This window comes from Rhinoderma darwinii, chromosome 12 (genome assembly GCF_050947455.1).
Source record: "Rhinoderma darwinii isolate aRhiDar2 chromosome 12, aRhiDar2.hap1, whole genome shotgun sequence".
Classification (NCBI taxonomy): domain Eukaryota; kingdom Metazoa; phylum Chordata; class Amphibia; order Anura; family Rhinodermatidae; genus Rhinoderma; species Rhinoderma darwinii.
Genome location: NC_134698.1, coordinates 17,722,188 through 17,745,236, shown reverse-complemented (window position 1 = coordinate 17,745,236; position 23,049 = coordinate 17,722,188). Strand labels below are relative to the sequence as shown.

Below are 23,049 nucleotides of genomic sequence, written 5' to 3'. Positions count from 1 at the left end.
TGACAGACAAAGAAGAGACGAGGCAGCGCTTCCATCTCCGTATATAAGGACTCCGTCATAAGTGCCAGTCATACAATCCATTCAAAACATGTAAAAAAAAAATCATCGTAATATCTATCATAAAATACATCACACGGTGGATATCAGAATATACAAGGTAAATACCTCAAAAGTGCATATAATAAATGGAAGGCTACTGGATAATGTTCAGAAATCTCTTAACCCCTTAATGACCAGCCTATTTTAAACCTTAATGACCAAGGTATTTTTTACGTTTTTCCATCGTCTCATTCCAAGAATTATAACTTTTTTTTTTTTTTTTTTTTTTTTTTGCGTCGACATAGCTGTATAAGGTCTTGTTTTTTGCGGGACGAGTTGTCTTTTTTAATAGCACCATTTTGAGGTACATATTATTTATAGATTAATTTTTATTAACTTTTTTTTTTGGAGGGGAACAGAAAAAAAAACCTAATTTCGCCACACTTTTTCGCTTCCTAAATCTACGCCGTTTACCGTGTGGTATAAATAACACCACTTTATTCAGCGGGTTGTTACGATTGCAACGATACCAAATTTGTATAGATTTTTGTATTTTGCTACTTTTACACAGTAAAAACGCTTTTTTTTTTTTTTTTCAAAAGTATTTGTTTTTGTGTCTCCATATTTGAAGAGCCGTAACTTTTTTTTATTCCGCCGATGCGGTTGTAGTTTTTATTGGTACCATTTTGGAGTAGGTGTGACTTTTTATAACATTTTTTTAATCTCAGGATTCAAAGAAAACAGCAATTTTTCCATAGTTTATTACGTTTTTTACGGCGTTCACCGTGCGGGTTAAATAAACTTTTTTTTTTTTTTTTTACTAGTCCCACTAGGGGACTTCAATATGCGATCCTCCGATCGCTATTATACGGCACTACAATACTTTTGTATTGCAGTGTATTACTGCCTGTCCGTTTAAAACGGACAGGCATCTGCTAGATCATGCCTCCGTCATGATCTAGCAGGCATTCACTACAGGCAGACCTGGGGGCCTTTATTAAGCCCCCGGCTGCCATCGGAGACACAGACACTCGGCGATCTTATCGCTGGGGTAGAGAGGGAGCTCCCTCCCTCTCTCCAAAACAACTCCGATGTGGTGCTCGCTATTAAACGCTGCATCTGAGGGGTTAAACGGGTGAGATCGATAGTTCTATCAATCTCACATGTTCGAGCAGGGACGCCCCCAGCCCTCAGCTACATCTGGCAGCTGAGAGCAGGGAGATTTGACAGCTCCCTGCTCTGTTTATTTATTCTAAAAAAGGCTTATGCATCAGAATAAAGCCCATTAGTGGCCGCCGTTAAAAGGCGTATTGGCGGTCACTAACGGGTTAAGTGCATAATTTTACCCAGGTGTAAATGAGTGAAGCATTAACGTGTATTACATACTCACGCGTGTGGACTTGGTAATCCTCCATCTCAGCGTCTCCAAAACGCTATTGCGCATGTCAGTCTAAAACCATTTAGAAAGTACACCACTAGAGAGCGCTGTAGGATCACAGAGCGCATGCGTGCCTGGTAAACAGATTGTCTGTATAATGCCGGCGTGAGTCATCCTGACATCACTGGCGCATGCGCACCTAAATCACTGATTCACCCGACAACATCTTGGAATCCGATAGACTTACTGCAACCCTCTAGATATAGGCAGTTGCTTTTTATATCTAAATATTAAATTGCCTTCTATAGTGAACAGTGTGCTTTTCATAAGTACATTAATCTTAACTCAAATATGCTTCACAAATAGATAGTGCCAAGTCAGAAGTTCTATTTATATATTGGTGACCGCAGATTCTAGCCAAATGGTGAGCCATAAATATGGCACAAAATGTAAGGGGGTCTCCTATTACTGGACGTTATCCAGTAGCCTTACGTTTATATGCACTTTAGAGGTATTTACCTTGTATATTCTGATATCCACTATGTGATGTATTTTATTATATATATTGTTTTTTACATGTTTTGAATGGATTGTATGACTGGCACTTATGAGTCCTTATATACGGAGATCCTTTGTATGTTCACATGCTTGAGAAAGGTCCTGTTGGACTGAAACGTCGCACTGGTTGGTGAATAAAAATCCCATTTATTATGGAAGTGCTGCCTCCTCTCTCCTTTGTGGATACCATTTGTGGGGCTTTGGCTCGGGTTCCTTTGAGGCTTGCACCCGCTATTTTACACTGAACTCCGGTGCTGTGGTGGTCCTTTTTCTTTTACAGGTTTGACACCGTCTCCATGTTGTCCCCTCGGCAGATTCAGTGTGTCATATTGCAACTGCACTGTTGTCTAACCTGCCTATGAAGAGAAGTGGGACGAGCGTGTCCGCTCCTGTCACCCACCCGTCTGAGGAGCACTTCTCTCAGTTTTCGCACCAGTGTCCCCTTAGTTAGGTGTGAACCACTGAGGGGGTGCTCCTTCTGGTCACACATCTGGGAGATGGAGGAAGGAAAGGTCTGATATGGATGGTGTTTGCACAAACTCCCCCTCCGATCTACCGCTTGTATACGGTTTCTGATAGTACACCTTCTCCTTATGGGTCGGCTGTACTCCACCAACCGGACACTACTGGTCAAGAATAGTATTCTGCACACCTTAATGGTATTCAACAAAGATTTTATTTCTTTAGGTAAATGTCAGCGGCTACAAGTGCAACGTTTCGGTCGGGAGACCTTCGTCGGGCACTGAGGAAACCTATACATGTAGTTATAGCATATAATACGGGTTTAGAAGAATTACAAGAATACTATATTACAGGACATGTCATACAAAGACTGAATAGAACATTGTATATACAAGAGAGGTCAATATTTGAGAAAATAAAAAAGGAAGGTACAGTTTCAGTCATCTTGATACAGAAAACGCATAACAGGGGATGGTAGTCATTATATATGTGTATACACACCAGGGGTTGTGTAAGTGCAACTCTCAATTTGTGTTCTAAACGTATTGTATGTGCAATGTGGATGGATAGGGGAGTCCCTTGTAGACCGTGATCTGTGACGCAGTTAAGGCATAAATACAAAGTTTATACTGGACTCAAAATGCAAAAGTAGAGGTACACAGTAGAAACCACAGGGCTACGTAACCGCTTAAAGGTAGGGTATTCCAATTGTAAGCCGTGTTTCAAAACATCTCAAATGAAATGCACAGAGAGGAGAGCCATGAGTAAAAGATGCATAAAGAAGTGAGGTCCACCTTGTAAAATACGGTTTAAACATACCTGAGCCGTGCTGGGGACTGATTCAGCGATTTGTTTAGCGATTTATATTGGTGCAGCTACAATTGAATATGGCGGCTTACCGCTCTATAGGGCGCTAGACATCCCTAGTTACTTCCTGCCTTATATATGCTGCTATGAGGGGGCGCCTGTGTGGGAGGACACTGTGTCATTGCAGACTCGGTGGTAAAGGAGAAAAACGATATTTGTAAGTATCAGGAGACATATGTGGTCCAAGTTTAGACAGATGTGAAAGGATTATAGGGAAATCTTAGAAATCGGCTATATGCTAGCGCCATCTAGTGTACGCGTCAGGTAGTGGACATAATGGAATGTTGTGGATAGTATAGACCGTAACAGTATAAAAGCCAGTTGGCTCTGGTATGCCCTATTATATAAAGGATACCGTGTCAATTGGGGTGGTTCGCTGGTCGTGAAAGCCGTCCCCCGTGTAGGCTCAGAGAGATTCATCGGGTCTGAGATGAAAAGAAAATGCAGATTATAATATCAATCTCGTTAAGCTGTTCAGCATATTAAACATCAACATAAAGATAGTCAAGTGGTGAATCAACACAGTCCTCAATGTTGCGAATGACCAAACTGCAAAACTATTGGTTGTATTTATAGAAAACTGCTGATTTCATCCTCCCTATTTAGACCCCTAGGTTCCAGGGTCTGGAGTTTGTGTATCCAGTATGCTTCCCTTAACCGGACACTACTGTCCACTCATCCAATTGCGCTCCAGCACACTTTTTTTTTTTTTTTTTACTATGCCCTCATAGGGAATCAGCCATTTCCTCTGATTGGCCAGTCTCCCAACGTGACTGCCGGTAGCAAATTGCGGTGGTTATGGGGTGGAGCCTATTTGGCCCTGGTCTCTCCTGCATTGTGACGAATGCTGCCGGGGACACAGGACCTCCTGACCGGTGCTGTTGCATCTTTGCCTAACATCAGACACTCTGAAATCAGGTGGGACCGGCTCTTGGTCTTTTTCTCCTTCACCTACAAGTGCCCTAACACTGTATTAGTGTGTTCTCCTTCCTAGCAGACCTAGGTGAAGGCAGCCATTATTCCCTGAAGGGAGTATCTATTTCTACGCAGTACTGAGTGCTTTTTATTGGTTTCTCTACTCCCACTATTATGTGGGCAGTGTGTGTTTTAGTGCCCCCCCCCCTACTGCTATGTCTGTCCCTAAGGGAGAACCCTCAAGCCAGACAACCATTACAATTCATTATGCATGTTCCAAAGTTTCCTTCTGGTCAGGCTACTGCGGTTCCTGCACCCCTGCCATCCCCCTCCCAGTGTTCACGCCTGGTATGGTGGGTCTGGATCCAGAATGGGCCCATCTCCTTTTCAGAACTGTTGATAAACTAGCTAACATCACTCAGTCCATGACGGACATGTTGCCTGCTCCTCATCCCCTGGACTCTTGTACTGGCCGTCCTCACCTGGACTCTACGTCCATGTCTTCCTCTCATGGCAGGCCACGTCCACTCGCCTGCCATCACTTTCACCGGCCTCTTCTGTCTCACATGCACCACTGGAGGTTAGGTCCGGTACTTGTTCTCCTAAAAAGGCTCTGTCGGAGGGTGAACTGTCCGATTCCGTTGACAAAGGATCTGTCCTTCTTCCCACTTCTGTGGAGGTGCTTATTAGAGCGGTCTGTGTCACTTTACAGATTATGGTTTCCGTACCTTCCCCTTGGACTCTGGGTTAGCAGAGCTATCACTGAATGGGCGCACAAACTCAGTCATGGCCTGCTCTTGGGTCTGCCGTTGGAAGCATTGGAGAGAAGATGAGACATATCCACCAGTTCTTCCAAGTACCTGTGAAGGCTGCTCATCTGGTAGCTTGAGCTTCGATCCCTTCCATTGCTCTATGCAAGACAAACTGGCTTAAAGGGAATGTGTTGCGAAGATACTTTTTTTTTATTATGGTGGTTTTATCTTTTGGTGTGGCTGAAGCCCCCCCCCCCCCGCCCCGCAAGGTGGGAAGTATTAAAAATTAAAAAATTTGACGTTTTCCTTTGTTGACCCCAAGAGGGAGCACTTCCTATAATTACAGCTCGGTAGATCAGGCAAAGCAACCTGACTTACAGCTGCTGTATATGTGGGAGGGAGAATGACAGCCACCCCCCTCTATTTTTGGCTACAAGCCAGGAAGAGATGTCTTCAAATTGCCAAGCAGTGTCCAGGTCCATTTTTTTAAGTGATTCTACAATTGTAGGTCGCTGATCAACCGCTATAGACACACCAAAAGGCTAATAATAATGAAAATTAAGTGGGAAGACCCTGTGGTGAATGAATTTTCAGTTGACAGGTTCACACGGTGTGTATTTGATGCGTTTGTTTTGTTTTGCGCATTTTACAAAAAAAGCTTGATTAGACTTCATCTACATCAATGGAAAAGCAAGCCGTTTATACATACAACGCATTTTTTTTTTGTTTTTTTTTTTTAATGCGACCGTGTTACCAAAAATATTAAATAAATAAAAAGCGTGTAAAAAAAGTCAATTCTTTGGTACGTAAAACATGCCAAATGTTCCCATAGTCAGTGAAGTCCTAATTACGCACCGAAAAACAAGTCAAAACGCTTAACAAGAAACGTTACAGTATTTGTTTTTTTTTTGAGCGCCGTATGAACATGCCCTAAGGGAATTTTTTTATTGACCTCTAGGTTCTGTCGCGGCACAGAGAAGATAAGACTGCTGTAGGCGAGAAGTATTTTTTATATTAACTTTATTTTTTGGTTTTGCAGGTTCTGCTGGACCATTTGGGCTGCGTCGTAGATTCATTGAACTACTTCGATCGACCTGTGTTTTTTTTTTTTGTGTTTTTTTTTTTATAAATAAAACGGTTAACGAGTGTTGTGTGGGAGTTTTCATTCCAATAAAAAATTTATCTTGGGGTGTATTCACACGGTGCGGTTTTGTTGTGTTTTAGCCGCGCAAAACCGCACTGTGTGAATAAACCCTGAGGCCCGGTTCACTCCATGTCATTTTCGTCAATTATTTGATTTAAAAAAAATTTTTTTTACGTGCGGTTCCCCCTATCTTCATATTCAGTCATATACAATAAAGCAGCTTCAGCCTAGCATCACCAGGGTGGGAACGGGCACGGTTTTTGGCCCTTCCCAGCTTTATACTACCTTGCGGCCGGCCCAGTGCCTGACTATTTCTACAGATGGTCAGGTAATGTATCGTACCTGGCTCTTCCCGATACCCCTGGTGGCGGTGGATACCGGTGCAGTAATGGTGGGTTGCTGCTAACACGAAGCCCTGCCTTAGTTGTCGGTTTAACGACGTCCATTACTACCATTACTAAGACACTAATCAAGTATTAAAAAAAACAGAGGCATAACATAATTTTTATTGAAATAAAAACTCCTCCCCCCCCCCCCCCACAAGTGCCTCATTAAATATTTTATTTAAAAAAAAATTAGATCATCGCAGTAGTCCAACAAATATACGACGACGTCCAGCAGAACCTGTGAAACAAAAAAATTTGGCAATATAAAAAAAAAATCTTCTACTCCCCTACAGCAGACTTCAGTCCTCTCCCGTGCACCGCAATAGAAACTAGTGGTCCATGAACTGTAGTTTCTATTGTGGCGCTTGGGACCTAGAGATGCGGATGCGCTTGAAATGTTAGTAGTTCTGGCGGTCCGTCTAATGTCATTCTCACTATTTGCCATGGTACCTGGAAGGCCTACTTTTCTTGGTGTGAGGATCGCAATCTGCACCCCCCTTGCATTTTTCTAATATCTGCAGGGGGTTTCTCACGTGGTTCCTCCTTGAGATCTGATTTATGTTTTGGCAGTCTTAGTCTGCTTACTTTGAACCTTTGCAAGGCGCTTCTCTTGTTTTTCTGCAGAGTGTTTTTTTCTGGTCGCGGTGACTCATCTGGAGGGTCTCTGACTTTACAGCCCTATCTTGCTGCTCTCCTCTAATTCCAACTCTTCATCAGGACAAGGTGGTGCTCCTCACGGTGCCTGTTTTGCCGAAGGTTGTTTAGGCTTTTCACATGAATGAGGACCTAGTTTTGCTGTCCTTTTTGTCCATCTCCCAGACATCCGAGGGTGCTTTCGTATCCACTCCTTGTGGACTTACCTTTCCGTCCTGGAGGTTGGATTCCTTGTTCATCCTCCTGGAGGATCATAGGAAGGGGTTGGCGGCCTCTAAGGCGACGTCGCTTCCTGGATTTGAATGACTGTTCGTGAGGGTTACCGGGTTCAGGGCGAGGCTCTCCCTTTTTGAATCACTGCCCACACTACAAGAGCGGTTGGGGCTTCCTGTGCTGTGCAGCGTCAGGCCCCTGCCCTTCAGATGTGCAAGGCGGCCACATGGGTCGCAAGGTCTTGCAGGCATCTGTGAAATAGCTGACCATGTCCTGTGTTCTGTTCCTACGCCTGGGGATTGCTCTAAGTCGTCCCATGGCCTGTGTGCCCCAATGTAACAAACGAGAAAACAGGATTTTTTTTTTTTAGTACTTGCCGTAATTCCTTTTTTTTTCTGCCATTTGGGCTCACCGATCTCACCCATCGTGTTTATAAAGTTTTTTTTTTTTGTTTTTGTGTTCATGGTTTTCAGTTTGAGGGTTTCTCCTCTATTGCTTTGCCGACATACCTTTTTTTCTTACCTTTTTTCTGCTTCTCCTGGACGATCGAAGTATTTTATGAGTGCTCAAAAAATCCTGTTTTTAAAATTATGCTTTTATTTTCTCATATTCCTCCATTGCTACAAGGTAGCAGTTGCATAATGAAACTCAAGTACATTTGATTTCTTATCTTAGGCCCTACTGGAGGTGACCTGTTATAAACTGTACATGGTCCTGAACTGCTTCTATGCAATATCAAGGCTATTTAGAGCAAAACTCTTTTACATGTTATGTCTGTAATATATTCTGTGTAATGGTTTTTCTCCAATGCATTTATATTGTTTTTCTTTTATTCAGATGGTGAAAGCTTTAATAACCAACAGTGCAGAAGAATTTCTAGTGTGACCGTGGAGTCCCAAATGGATGGTGAGTCCATCTTTTCCTAGATTTAGACTGTCAATTTCAAAACTATCCACAGCAGGGAATTCAAGTTCTTAAATGATGGTTTAGGAAGCCGGATCATGAAACGCAAGTCATCCCTTCGGGTCAAACTCTACTGAAGTGCTGAGCAGCTTGACATAATTCTTCATATAAAGTCTCAAACTAGGACTGAAGGGAAAAAACTTTCTAGCAGCCACTTGTGTGTTAGGACTTGAGAACCACTTGTTCACATATTAAAGGGGTAATATGATTGAAATATTTAATGTAGGTGCTGACAAAGATCTCCGCTATAATTTACGCGCGTTATCTGGCATAGATTATAATTTCTCAGGCAGCGGTGCCCCCCTCTTTGTTGAGCCACGTCCCTTTTTCCCAAAAAATGTTAAGGGCGGCATAAAAATGCCCAAAAGTTGACATTTTCAACACAAATTGCAGCCTTTGGGCCACTTATGACGCTTCTACACAAGAAAACTGGCGTAGAAAGGTTGATAAATTCCCCCTATTATATATTGTCTGTATACCTAAATCTAATTAATGAAAACAGATACATAAGACTGTCCATTTAAAGGTATAGTCTGCACCTTTTTTAAAGGGGTATTCACAAAATCATCACCTATTCACAGGGTAGGTGAGAATTTTCTGATCGCTGGGGGCCTCACCACTGGGACCCCCACCGATCGTGAGAACAGGGGTCCCGAACCCCCAGATCCTTTGCTGTTTGTCTGCAGTGAGGAGTACATTGAATGAAGCGGTGGTCAAGCATGCTCAACTGCCACTCCATTCAAGCTCCTCCTCACTGCGGTCAAGCAGTCAGGAGGATCTGGTGTTTTATGGGGTTCTCTTGCGTATGGCAATGCCATGTATGTGGAAGTTTTTTGCTTGGTAGCAGTTTATTTGGAGTATTACTGGTATTTCAGTTTATAATGTGGAGGCATATGTAATCTGTGCGAAGTACATCAGGACATAAGAGGGTATAATAATGGGATAAAAAAAACCATAAAATCCATAGATGTGTGTTACGCTGTGAAGCAATCCTTTCTGCACAGGCCGGTGTCACACTGATAAATGGTGTCGTTTCTTATCCCCCTTTTGGTCCACACTCCGCACCTTTGCAGTTTGGGGAAATTTGCTGGGAAAGAGTAGTCCTGGTATAATACGGGCGCCCTCGCTTCCAGCAGACATTTTTGGCCCCCCTTCCTGGTTTACAAATATTAGGTCCTTGATAATCACCTCTTGAAAAAGAAGAAATGTTCCCCTCGGGCCTTCACATCTGCATATTTTTCTTTCCTGACTTACCGGAGCCTTAGCCCTTATGCACACGACAGGGTTTCCCGGCCGTGTGACGGCCGTTCAAAAAAATGGGCGTCACACGGCTGCAGTAGGAGCAATAGACCCCTAATGGGGCTGTTAACACCGATTTTATGACGGCCCGGGAAACGTGGCCGTCAAAAAATGGGACATGCCCTTTTTTCGGCCGTTCTCCTGGCCGCCTGGCTCCCATAAACGTCTATGGGGCCGGGTAATACACGGCCATCACTTGAATGTGCTCCAAGTGACGGCTGTGTCTTCCGTCGCTCGCGCGCTCTCCTTCTCCTCCCCACAGTGCGAAGTGTATGTTAGGAGGAGGAGGGTACTTTTTATTTTTTTTGCTCCCTGTAGGAGCGGAATCCCCGGCCACAGCTTCGGCAACGCTGTGGCAGGGGATTAACCCCTTAACGCCGAAGGACGGATATATCCGTCCTCAGCAGCTGCTAGTTCGCGCAGGAGGACGGATATATCCGTCCTGTGATCGCGCGGGTACTGACAGTTTACCCACGCGATCAGCGGCAGGAGCACGGCTGTTATACACAGCCTGGCTCCTGCTGCAACTGCCGGAATCGAAGCACGCGCCGATTCCGGCAGTTTAACCCATTAAATGCCGCTGTCAACAGTGACAGCGGCATTTAATGTGTTTGACAGAGGGGGGAACTCCCTCTGTCTCCCGATCGGCGCCCCCGCAAACAAATCGCGGGTCGCCGTCGGGTTTCCATGACAGCCGGGGGTCTAACAAAGACCCCCAGGTCTGTCTTCAGCATCTGCCTGTTAGGCGATGCCAGAGGCATGACCTAACAGGTTGCCTGTCAGTTTTACACTGACAGGCAATAATGCTTTGGTATACGAAGTATACCAAAGCATTATATATGCGATCGGCATATCGCATAGTGAAGTCCCCTGGTGGGACTAAAAAAAAAAAGTAAAACCGTTAAATAAAGTTTGTGAAAAAAAAAATACAGTCAAAGTCAAATAAAACTACTTTTTTGCCCCAAAAAGTGGTTTTATTTAATAAAACGGTCAAAACAAATCACACATACACATATATGGTATCCCCGCGATCGTAACAACTTGACCAATAAAATGAACACATTAATTAAACCGCCGGATGAACGGCGTCCAAAGAAAACGCAAAAAACAACGGCAAAATTCTCTCTTTTCTCCCATTCCCCCCATAAAAAATAAAATAAAAGTTCATCTATAAGTCCTATATACCCCAAAATAGTACTAATGAAAACTACACATTGTCCCGCAAAAATCAAGCCCACGTACGGCCACATCGACGGAAAAATAAAAAAATTACGCCTCTTGGAACGCGGCGATGCAAAAACAAGTAATTTTTTTCTAAAAGGGTTTTTATTGTGCAAACGTAGAAAAAACATATAAAACCTTTACACATTTGGTATCCCTGTAATCGTGCCGACCCATAGAATAAAGTTAACATGTTATTTACGCTGCATAGTAAACGGCGTAAATTTATAACGTGAAAATTAATGCTGGAATAGCTGCTTATTTTCAATTCTCTCCTAAAATAAAGTTAATAAAAGTTAATCAATATGTTATAAGCATCTAAAAATGGTACAATTACAAAATACAACTCGTCCCGCAAAAAACAAGCCCTTATACGGCTATGTCGACGGAATAAAAAAAGGAGTTACGACTCTTGGAATGCGACCGTGGAAAAACAAAAAATAATCCTTGGTCATTAACGTGCAAAATGGCCCGGTCATTAAGGGGTTAAGGATTCTGCTCCAGCAGAAGACCCTGGCTTCACTGTCATATATGGACACAGTGACGTCAGGCACTTCTGAAGTGGAATCCCCGACCCTGTGGCCGGTGTCTCCGCTCCAGGAAAAGTCCCTGACTTCACTGTCCATATATGGATGACGCAGTCCCTATTGACCATTGCATTTAAGGGGTTAATGGCGGGAGTTGAAGCTAGCTTCGGTCCCTGCCGTTTACAGCAGGGCGTCACACTATTACAAAAAGCTGACGACGCGGGCTCCGATGTATAACGGTACGACATGTTCCAGGAACACCTCGCCATTCATGACGTACAGTGAAGACAAATGTCAGGAAGGGGTTAAAACCACCTAAAGCATTGATTTAATAAATAAAAAGGTTGCAAAAGTGTACATGGCCTGCCTGGTGACATGTTAAATGTGGGAAAGAAAACCGTTTCCCAGGATGCTTGTTTGTAAACTTGCGTAGAAAGGTTTTATTTTGCATTTACTTTTTTTTTCTTTTTTTGCAGATGAACTTGCTGCTCCTTCATCTGTTCTAGTTCATAAGCTGATTTCCCAGTATATTGAAAAGAAGGGACCCTTTCATGAGACCTATAAAACGCAGAACAATGTACCTCAGGTAATAAGTCAACGATGTCATAAATAATGTGCTCCTGGTCTGATGTCTAGAGATTTGTGGGTTGGGCGTGAATTCACACTTTTTGCAGGGTCTGCTTTTCATATGCGCTGGGACAGCTCCCGACACAAACATGTCCATAGGATCCCATTCAACTGAGGCCAAGTGTTTCATTTTTGGCCCCTGTTGGGCTGGTATATGTCAGCATAACTTTTCAACTGTATAGAATAGTGTAGTGTGCTGTCCAAGTCTATACAACAATCCTTAGACATTGCTGGCGTCAAGATACATGATAAAGAGTTTAAGGTCTCACTATTTGCAGATGTTCTCTTAGCTATCACTAAACCTCATGCATCTACCCACCCTCACTAATGTTCTCCATAAATATTGTAAGCTTTCGGGTTATGAAACGTAACACTTCTAAAACGGAAACACTTAATGTCCTACCGCACACCCTCCTGCAACTTATCAAATAAAATTACAACTGGAAAGAGGTCTCCCTGACTTAGGAGTCCAACTCGCCCCCTCCTACTCTTCAGTTTATAAGGCCAATTTCCCTCCTCTTTTTGTGGAATTGCGTAAACTCATGGCCAGGTGGGGTTCTCTCCCCATGTCCTTTTTTTTTGTATGCATTGCAGCGGTCAAAATGACCTTGTTCCCTAAACTATTGTACTTCTTTGAGACCCTGCCAGTGGCGGTACCCACGGGGGAGTTGAGAGCATTGCAGTCTTACATCCTCCGGTTCATATGGCACTCCGGCAGACACAGAATCCCTAAATCTGTTTTGTCTAGGCGATCTGCAAGGGGGTTGTCTGTCCCTGACGTTGTGAAGTACTATTGGGCGTCTCATCTCTGTCGCATTCCTTGTTGGGTGTACCATCGGGTATACAATAACTGGACTGAAATAGAGAAATTATGGATGGCACCTCTTCATCCTAACACTGTTATGGGGCGACCCGCTGGCTCTGCCTTCCTCGTCTCTGCTGGGTCCCATGCGCTTTCAACGAGAGATTTGGGTTGCTTGTAAAAGACTCTTTCACCTGGCCTCACATTTTCCGCCATTGACCTCGGTTCTATATACTCCTATTACAGGGGGTACTACTTCCCGATTGTGGACTGGGGCAGATGTATTCTACCTGGCCAATATGGTTGATCCTTATACATTTGAACTCCACCCGTTTTTCATACTTCCAACAGCATCATAACATCCCTTCTTCTGCGTTTTTTCACGATCTCCAAATTAGACATTACATGCAACAAGCCTTTGGATCCACTCGGGTCTCTAATCCTACCAACTTTGAAAAACTGTCGCCATACTACCACTACTAAGGGGCTTATTTCCGCCATTTACTCCATACTACTCTCCCCAGAACTCCTCCCCACCAATGCATAAATATATTTAAAAATGGGAAACCTTGTTGGATAGGCCCATCCCTTTCTCGTTATGGCAGATCATATGGTCACAAGCAGCTAAAACTTCTTTGTACATTATAAAAAGAGAATCAATATAAAATCCTTATGTTCTGGTATCATACCCCTGCCCTTTTGCATAGCTTTAACCAGGGTATCCCGTCGGATTGTTGGCGATGTCTGTTTGGATCTGAGGGGAGACCGGTTTCATATATTTTGGAGTTGCCCCCTTGTGCAACAGTTCTGGTCGGAGGTTAAGAACTTGGCAGTGTTGCAGCAGAATATTCCCCTGGGCCCTCTACATTACCTTCTGAATGTCCCATCTAGGTCATTGGGGAAGGCTTCAGCTCGGCTTTTCCATCACCTTCTTACTGCGACTAAAACCTTGATTGCTTGGAAGTGGAGACAAACTACACCTCCCTCTAACACCGACTTAATGACTAGGATTAGCGACATTCGCACTATGGAACATATGACTGCCTCACTTGACAACACTTTGGATAGATTTAAAGTAATATAGGACTCTTGGGATAAGTACTGGTGCCGCTATCCCTGACTTAAACCTTTGTTCTCACATCTCATGTTTCCCTCCCTTTTTTTCTTCTCCCCTGTCTTTCTCCCTGTGTCGTGTCTTGTCTGTTTTGATCTTCTAATAGTGCTTGATTTACGTCTGAATTTTTTAAATGTGAATTTGATTCATTTGCTATGTTTTCCTGTTAGACCATGTCAATTGGCTCGTGTGGCCTGCCCATACAACTGTCTTGTATGTCTTTTGAAAAACCTTTTAATAAAAATACATTTGAAACCAAATGGGTTAGGTCTCTGATGGTGGATCCTCCTGTTTCTTGTTTAACCAAGGCTACTACTTTGCCTATCGCAGACACCCATTCCTTCATAGATCCTCTGGATTGCTGGGTGGACTTTTGCTAAACCACTTTTGAGACTTATAGCTATACCCTTCACCCGATATTTGCTTCTGTCTGGGTTAGCAGAGCGATAACTGAATTTGTGCGCCCACTCAGTCATGGCCTGCTCTCGGGTGGTCCTCAGAAGGAACTGGTGGATGTCTCACCTTATCACTAATGCGTCAAACTATGTGCTATGTGTTTGAGGCTGCCCGTCTGGTGGCTCGAGCCTCGGCCTCTTCCATTACATCTGCAGCACTACCGGGCTTAAAGCTTGGTCTGCTGATACAGCTTCCAAGCGGTCCCTGATTGTGCTCCCTTTTGCGGGTTCCCATCTCTCTTAGACCTAGATAGGACAAAATTATCCACGGGTGATGAGCATGTCTTCCAGGTCAGTCTCACCAGGAACAGAAGACCAAAACTTCCTTGTAAAGCTCGCTCCTCCTGGTGATTCTATTCCAAGCTTCTGTTGTCCCCAAAAAGGACTTCTTGATGCAGCCCATCCTGGACCCCAAACGTCTCAACACACATGTTAGAGCTCATCAATTTTGAATGGAATCTCTCTGAATTGTCAATGTGTCAATAGAGAAGGGGGAATTTCTTTCCTCAGGAACGTGCAGAAATGCGTCCTTGACGTCCACAATTTGTCAAACTCACCAGAGTTCCCTGCGATTTGCGGTACTGTCCAGTCATTACCAGTTCGTGGTCCTTCCCTTCGGACTGGCCACGGCTCCCTTTGTCTTAACGAAGGTTCTCAGTTGTGATCCTTCACACCAGGGGAGTTGTCAGTCACCCTGTACCTGGACAACATCCTGATAAAGTCCCCTTCCAGGAAGGACAACGAGACGGCTCTTCAGATTACTCTGGACACTGAGTCAATTTGGTTGCATTGTCAACCGCTGCAAATCTTGCCTGTCCCCGTCCCAGCTGATTTTGTTTCTTGGGGGCTGCCTACAACACTCGCTCTGCAAAGGTTTGTTTTTTTTACTATCTCCAGAGTGCCTATTGAGTCTTAAGGACGGGATTTTTTCCTTGCTGGCAAGTGTTCTGACTTCACTCCGCCTCTGCATGTGGGTTCTCGGGACCATGGTGGCCTCTATCGAGACCATTCCCTTTGCGCAGTTCCACACTCGTCCACTTGAGCTGGCGATCCTCTCCAGGTGGAACCGATCTGAAGTCCATTCTTTCTCTCGCAGTCAGTCGCTCTCGTTTCGTTGGATCACCTCCCCGGGTTCCTTCCGCTTAACTGACTGGCATCCGTGGAGAGAATCAGTCAAGGGATGAGGGGCACTTTTCCAGAGGACTGCGGCGTGGTCCGGCTTCGTCACCTGTATGTCTTTCCTCCTCTGACTGCTCAAGGCAGAAGGGATTCTGGATTCCTGGCCCTTGCCTCTCCGTCCCAACCTCTCTCAGGGACCTCTTTCACCAGAGTTTAAGGTTGCTACGTTTAACAGCGTGGCTGTTGATGCCGCCGTTCTGAGGGCTCGTGGTCTCTCAGAGTGTTAGTCTCGCTATGATTAAGGCTAGGAAGCCCTCTTCAGCCTTCGTTTACAATCGTACCGGGAAGGCCTACCTTGTTTGTGTGCGAAAAAGGCAAGGGGGTAAGTTTGCATTTCTATCCAGAATTCTTCCTTTTTTGCAGGCTGGTCTGGATGAAGATTTGACCATCCGCTCCCTGAATGGGTAGGTGTCTGCACCCTCCATCTTGTTTGGTCGCCCATTGGCATCGAAGGCTGACGTCAAGCCTTTTCTGCAGGGGGGCGGCACATGCGGTTTCCTGATTGTCGTCTGATTCCTTCCTGTGATCTCAATTTGGTATTGGGGTCTTAGTCCACTCACTGAACCCTTGCAGGATATCTCCCTTCGTTTTCTGTCCTAGAAAGTGTTTTTTTTCTTGTCATGGTGACCACCTCCATCTGGAGGGTTGGAGTTTGCTCCTCTCTTGCCGTTCGCCATTTCTGACTCTCCGTCAAGGCAAGTCGGTTCTCCACACACTGCCGCCTTATTTGCCCAAGGTTGTTTCAGCCTCCAACATGAATGAGAATATTCTTTTGCCATCTTTTTGTCCATCTGTCATCCGAGGGAGCGTTCCCTCCACAACTTGGATGTCGTCAGCACCTTGCGGACCTTTTTGTCACCGCTTCCTTCTGGAGGTCAAACTTCCTGTTCATCCTCCCGTAGGGTCCCAGAAAGGGTTTGGCACCCTCCAAAGCCACCATTGCTCGCTGGTTTCGAATGATTGTTCAGGGAAAGGATTCCCCTTGCCGGGTCATAGCCCACTCTACCAGAGCAGGTGGAGCTTCTTGGGCTGTACGCCATCAGGCCTCTTCCATTCCGTTGTGCAAGGCAGCCACGTGGTGGTCTTTGCGCAGTTCTACCAGGTTCACACCCTTCTGCCGAGTCTTCCCTAGGTCGTATGATTTTGCAGGCATCTGTGAAATAGCTAACAATGTCCTGTGTTCTGTTCCCGCCCCTGGGAACTGCTCTAGGACGTCCCACGATCTTTGTCACCCAATGTAACAAATGAGAAAACAGGATTTTTCGAGTACTCACCGTAAAATCCTTTTCTCGTCCAGTTCATTGGGAGACACTGCTCACATCCATTGTGTTTTCAAGGTTTTTTTGTTGAGTTTTCAGTTTGAGGGATTCTCCTTGTGTTTGACATACCTTTTTCTTTGTATCTGCTTCTCCTACTGCTTGCGGACAGACTGAATAGCTGTCTGTGGGTATATCCTGTAGGAGGGGCCACTTTTTTTTTTTTTTTTTCTTCGTTTCAAGACACCTAGTGTCAACGGCATATACCCACGTTCTGTGTCCCTCAATAAACTGGACGAGAGATTTTACGGTGTATTCAAAAAATCCTGTGTTTGCTTCACAGCTTCTTTTTGATTTATCCCTGGTGGTGAGCCGATGCAGACTACTTGGAGAAGAGCTTGAGTACTTAATGAAATGGGGGGCAATATATAACGTTTTGAAGGCCCAAGTACAGGATCAAGAGTAAGTGTAATACTTTTTGCAAAAATTTTATTTTTATTCTTGTGCGTTTACTAGAAGTACTTGTTTCAATGCAATAAGGCTTCATTCACATCTGCGTCAGGGTTCCCTGTCATGGGTTCGGTCAGACCTTTCAGTCAGGGGAACCCATGAGCGGAAACCATAGCTTTCCATTTGCATTACCATTGATTTCAATGGTAATGTTTCAGCTGCGAATGGTTTTAGTTTCTGGCTTCCGTAAGGTTTCCGTGTTTTCGGCGGAATCGATAGCGTAGCCAGACTAAGCTATTCCGCAAAAAAACTGGAAATGTTATGGAAGGGAGATGAATAGAAACCTTTAGCAACGGAAGCATTACCATTTGAAATCCCTGGTAATGCAAACGGAAAGCTATGGGTTCCCCTGACTGAAAGATCTGACGGTACCCATGATCTGAACCCCGACGCAAATGTGAATGAATCATTTTTCTAAATTGAAAAGCATCTGCTTGTAAGACAGTAATACCACACAAAATAGTAACTAACTAACATTTACCATATGTCTACTTTTGTTGGCATCATTTTTTAAATGTCCTTTTTTTGGGGGTTTTCTTTTGTTTGTTTCTTTAGGTCATTATGGGGCTTAAAAGTTTTAGCTGCAATTTCTCACATTTTCAAGAAAATTTCCAAAACCAATTTTTTTTTTTCCAGAGACCAGTTCAGTTCTGAAGTGGCTTTGAGGGGCCTATATATTAGAAACACCCAAAAATTTAAAAACCACCCCTCAAAATATTTAGGTTGCGTGGCATCGGGAGTATAGTCTGCAGCAGCGTCAGCGCTGTGTGGGTGCACACGCTCTCACTCTTCAGCTCATGGCAGACCAGGATGACCAGACAGCTCTCGCAAGAGATCAGTTTTGTCGTCCTTGTCTGCCATAAGCTGGAGAGAGCATGCAAGCGCACAGCGCCGCTGCCGACCATACTCCCGCCGTCATGGGACAGAAGAATTATTCACCTTCTCCTCTTATGTTGCGCGGCAGAGCAGTGCGTGTGTGCGCACGTTCTTCTCTCCATCTCTTGTCAGACCGTGAAGGAAACTGATCTCGCGAGAGAGATCGCAGCACAAGCTGCTGTGACACTGTAGCTGATTGGACAGTGTCACAGCGATAGTAACAAGCCCCCTTGCCATTTACACAATCCATTGACTGTTCAGGGGGTAACTTGGATAACGGGCGCCAAATATAACGGCACCGATATGTAAATAACGGAGAAAATTAGAAAAATTATTTCAAGTGAGATGGTGTTTGTGAAGCACTGCCCATTACAAGCTGCACATGCATGGGCAGGTGATAAGTTCTCTTTAAAGCAAAGTGGGGTGAAATTTACAAGTTTCTAATTATTTTTTGCAGAAATTCTGTTTTTTAATCCATTATTTTTCTGTAACACAGCAAGTGTTAAAGCCGGACAGCCGATGTAGCCTTGTACAGGCTTATAGACTTTCTATTGAGCCCGTACTCCGATACATCGATTTCCGAAAAAAGCCAAACGGGAACTAAGCGGCTTAGTGCTCACACGAGTGCTTCTGCCGCTTAGTTTTAGCGATTGGGGGTCTTGGTGCTCGATCCCCCACCAGTCTAAACTTCTGACCTGTCACTTTGACATATCAGAAGTTTCTACGTTTAGTTTAACCGAGAAACACACAACTAAATATTTATTCCCAGCTTCTGCCGTTTTTAAAAATATCCCACATGTGTCCCTAGTGTACTCAAACACAGGCCTCCGGATTGAAAGAGACACTTTTAGATTTTGGGGCCTTCTTTTTATTCTAATGTTTAGGCACCATGTCAGGTTTAACCCCTTAACGTCCGCCCACCGTCTTTTGACGTCAGGCGGTGCATGTACTCAGTCTACAGCGACGCCTTTTGGCGTCGCTGTAGTAGAGGGGATTTATCGGCACCCTGGTGACATCTGCACTAAAAACCGGCTGTAAGTAACAGGTCCGGTTCTTAGTGCAGCCATCAGGACCTGCCGATTTCGTCGTAACAGCATGTGACCGCTGTGACAGCCAATCACAGCGGTCACATGCTGTTACTGCGTACAGAGCCGCTGGGAGTGTCTAAATGACAGCAGCTGCTCTAAGAACGAACTGTTGCTAGCAGCTCTGTTCTTAGAGCAGTGATCAGGAGCCAATAGTATTGGTTCCTGATCTTTTTTGTGATCACTGAGATCCAATCATAGTGATCACTACTGTAAAAACATGTATCTGTTTCTCCTCACTCTGTTCTAGCTGTGGAGAGAAACAGATACAAGTGTCAGTGTCCCCACACAAAATCACTTGTCCCTTACAGTTTATTAAAAAAAAACATTTTTTTCAGTATTTTATAGTATATAGTATATACATATATAAATATATTTACTGTATATACTAAAAATCGTACTATAAACTACTTTCTTTTTAGGGTACGCTGTTAGACAGCGTGTACGCTGTTAGGCCTCATGCACACGACCGTAGCCGTGTGCACGGCCGTGATTTTCGGGTCGGCCGGCTGCGGACTGTCCGCCGCAGGCCGCCCGCAAATCGCGGGACATGCACATGGCCGCCATCATTGTTTTCAATGAGCCCGGACCGCAGAACAGGGCCGTAATAAGACATGCCCGTTCTTTCTGCGGTCCGGGCTCCCGGGCCGTGCAAGGACTGCAAAAACTACGGTCGTGTGCATGGCCCCATAGAAAAGAATGGGCCCGCAATTCTCCCGTGGATTTTCGGGGGAATTGCGGCCGCAAAAACACGTTCATGTGCATGGGGCCTTAGACGGCGTAGGGTGCTGTTCTGGGCTTGGGTTTACGGTTTGTGTTAGGCGTAGGGTTTAGGTTTGAAAAAAAAGAAAACTTAAAAAAAAACAATAAAAAAAATAAAAATTCTTTTAGTGTTCTTAGTTGATTGGGCTTCATGCACACGACCGTGCTCGTAATTACGAGCACGGCCGGCCGCTTTTGCGAGCCGTGCTGTCATTATAAAGTATAGCAGCACGGCCCGTAAAATAGAAAAATAGAACATGTTCTATTTTTTTTAACGGCATGGGCACCTTTCTGTGAGAACGGAAAGGTACCCGTGGGTAACAGAAGTCTATGAGCCCGTTATTGCGGGTCGTAATTACGGGTGTTTTTACGGTCGTGTGCATGAGGCCTTAGTTGATTAAAAAAAAAAATTAAACCGCTAGTTCCATTTATTATTTGCGGTTTAGACTGTATTATCATTATGGCTGCCAGAAGATACAGCGTTGAGGACGCCTATCAGATGCTATGCTCAGATACGGATTCTGCATCTGAAGTTGAGCTTTTAGGGTATGTGCACACGTAGTGACCAAAAACGTCTGAAAATACGGAGCTGTTTTCAAGGGAAAACAGACCCTGATTTTCAGACATTTTTTGAGCAACTCACGGTTTTCGCTGCGTTTTTTTACGTCCGTTTTTGGAGCTGTTTTCATTGGAGTCTATGAGAAAACCGCTCCAAAAACGTCCAAAGAAGTGTCCTGCACTTCTTTTGACGAGGCTGTATGTTTACGCGGCGTCGTTTGACAGCTGTCAAACGACGACGCGTAAATGACAGGTTGTCTGCACAGTACGTCGGCAAACCCATTCAAATGAATGGGCAGATGTTTGCCGACGTATTGTAGCCCTATTTTCAGACGTAAAACGAGGCATAATACGCCTCGTTTACGTCTGAAAATAGGTCGTGTGAACCCAGCCTCACTTGAAAGCGACAGCGAAAGTGTCGCTTCAAGGGATTCAAGTTGCGATGCAGAACGCATTTGTCCTGTACAAAAAATCAGCGGGCAGGGCGACATTCTTTGAATTTCAGGAGAAAGTGATTGAAGATCTCCTATTTCAATCTGCAGACCAGAGAGTAGTCCATGAGTCAGAGGATGTACGCCGACTTGTTGAAAAACATTTTTTACACCCCATCCCTTAAACATCTAACCAAAAATACCCCAAAAAACGGTGTCGGGTCTGCAGCAAACGAGGACAGCGAAGTGAGTCACGATATTATTGTTCCGCTTGTCCTTCCAACCCCGGTCTATGCATAAGTCCCTGTTTTGTCCTTATCAATACACTATGGGCTTTATTACAGTTTTGTTTGGGTTTTTGGTGGACCTCTTACACCCGACAATACTTCTAGAAATAGCGACATTAATTTGGGGAGTAGTGGTCCTTTACTGTATCTATACATACGGTGTGGGACACTGCCCCTTTATATATTCTACAGGTGATTGGTTGTTTTGTGCACATGGCGGTTCCTACCTTGCCGGGCAGGGGCTTGTTATGGTGTACCCCGTCACTTGGCACATTCGTCCCTTATATAGGGATTGATGGAGCTAAAGAGACGTTGTATGACCAGTCACTTTGAATAATAAAGTCATTACGGCCCTACAAATTTTCTTTCATCCTGTGAACATGCTCTAGTTTTCCACATAGCTGGATACATTCTTCCTCCTTTTTTTTGGATATATTGCCTTTTTCCGCCAACAGTTTAATACATTTTCCCACTCTAACTTACTATATATCAGAGCGGGTTGATATACATAATGTCTATGGACTGACATGATTTCAGGACAGCTGCTTTCTTAGCACGACATAGTCATAAGGTGTAGAAACTGTTAGGGACATCTATTTCTCAATCTAGAAAAGTAGAATCCTCCCATTTTCAAAGCAAAATGTGTGTCCTGAAAGCCTCCGGGTGCTCCCTTCCTTTTGGGTCCTGCCGTGTGTCCAGGAAACGCATTAGGGCCACAATGGGGATATTTTTGAACACAGGAGAAACAGGGTGATACATTTTCTGGTGCATTTCCTTATTCTCATGTCCTCTGTACAAGAAATCTGACCTTAAAATGACACATTTGTGAAATAAAATTTTCATTCCACCTGCTTTGCATTAATTCCTGCGAAAACTGAGGGGTCAAAATACTTAGTACACACCTAGATGAATACCTTAAGCGGTCTAGTTTTCAAAATGGGGTCATTTATGGGGAGTTTCTATCTTTTTGGCAGCTCTGTGCCTCTATAAATGTGTAATGGGACCTGAAACATTTTCAAGCAAAATGTGTGTCCTGAAAGTCTTCGGGCGCTACCTCCCTTTCGGGCCCTGCCGTGTGTCCAGGCAACGCATTAGGGTCACAATGGGGGCATTTTTGAAAACCGGAGAAACAGGGTGATAGATTTTGGGGGGTGTTTCTTCATTCTCATGGTCGTTTTACAAAGAAATCTGTCTTCAAAGTGATACTTTTATATAAAAAGTGTTTGTTTTTTTTTATTTCACCTGCTATACATTAAATTTAGCAAAAAACTGTGGGGTCAAAATACTCACTACAGCCCTAGATAAATACCTTAAGGTGTCTAGTTTTTCTAAATGGGGTAGTTTATGGGGAGTTTCTATCGTTCTGGTAGTTCAAAACCTCTCCAAATGTACAGTGGGGCCTAAAACATTTTCACGCAAAATATGAGTCCTGAAAGCCTCCGGTTACTCCCTTCCTTTCAGGCCCTGCCATGTGTCCAGGCAACGTATTAGGGTCACAATGTGGGCATTTTTGAAAACAGGAGAAACAGGGTGATAGATTTTGGGGTGCATTTCTTCATTCTCATGGTCGCTTTACAAAGAAATCGGTCTTCAAAGTGATAATTTTATGAAAAAAGTGAAATATGTTTTTACGCCTGCTTTGCATGAATTCTTACAAAAAAACTGTGGGGTCAAAATACTTACAACACCCCTTAATAAATACCTTAAGGGGTGTAGATTTCAAAATGGT

At 44.2% G+C, this 23,049-nt stretch overlaps 1 protein-coding gene and 1 long non-coding RNA gene across 6 annotated transcripts in view; one reads left to right on the top strand and one right to left on the bottom strand.

Moving 5' to 3' along the window:
* KNL1 (kinetochore scaffold 1) overlaps nucleotides 1-23,049 on the top strand; it is a 71,739-nt gene that overhangs the window by 45,067 nt on the left and 3,623 nt on the right. For all 4 annotated transcript variants that reach the window (XM_075844800.1, XM_075844801.1, XM_075844799.1 and 1 more), the window contains 3 exons: nucleotides 8,206-8,274; nucleotides 11,855-11,964; nucleotides 17,155-17,273. In XM_075844800.1, the coding sequence (XP_075700915.1) occupies nucleotides 8,206-8,274; nucleotides 11,855-11,964; nucleotides 17,155-17,273 (298 nt within the window). The remainder of the gene's footprint in view (nucleotides 1-8,205; nucleotides 8,275-11,854; nucleotides 11,965-17,154; nucleotides 17,274-23,049) is intronic.
* Nucleotides 2,642-23,049, bottom strand: part of LOC142665210 (uncharacterized) — a 34,437-nt gene continuing 14,029 nt past the window's right edge. For both annotated transcript variants that reach the window (XR_012851445.1, XR_012851446.1), the window contains exons 2-3: nucleotides 3,660-3,729; nucleotides 2,642-3,030 (exon numbers count right to left, since the gene is read on the bottom strand). This is a non-coding gene — a long non-coding RNA (uncharacterized LOC142665210). The remainder of the gene's footprint in view (nucleotides 3,031-3,659; nucleotides 3,730-23,049) is intronic.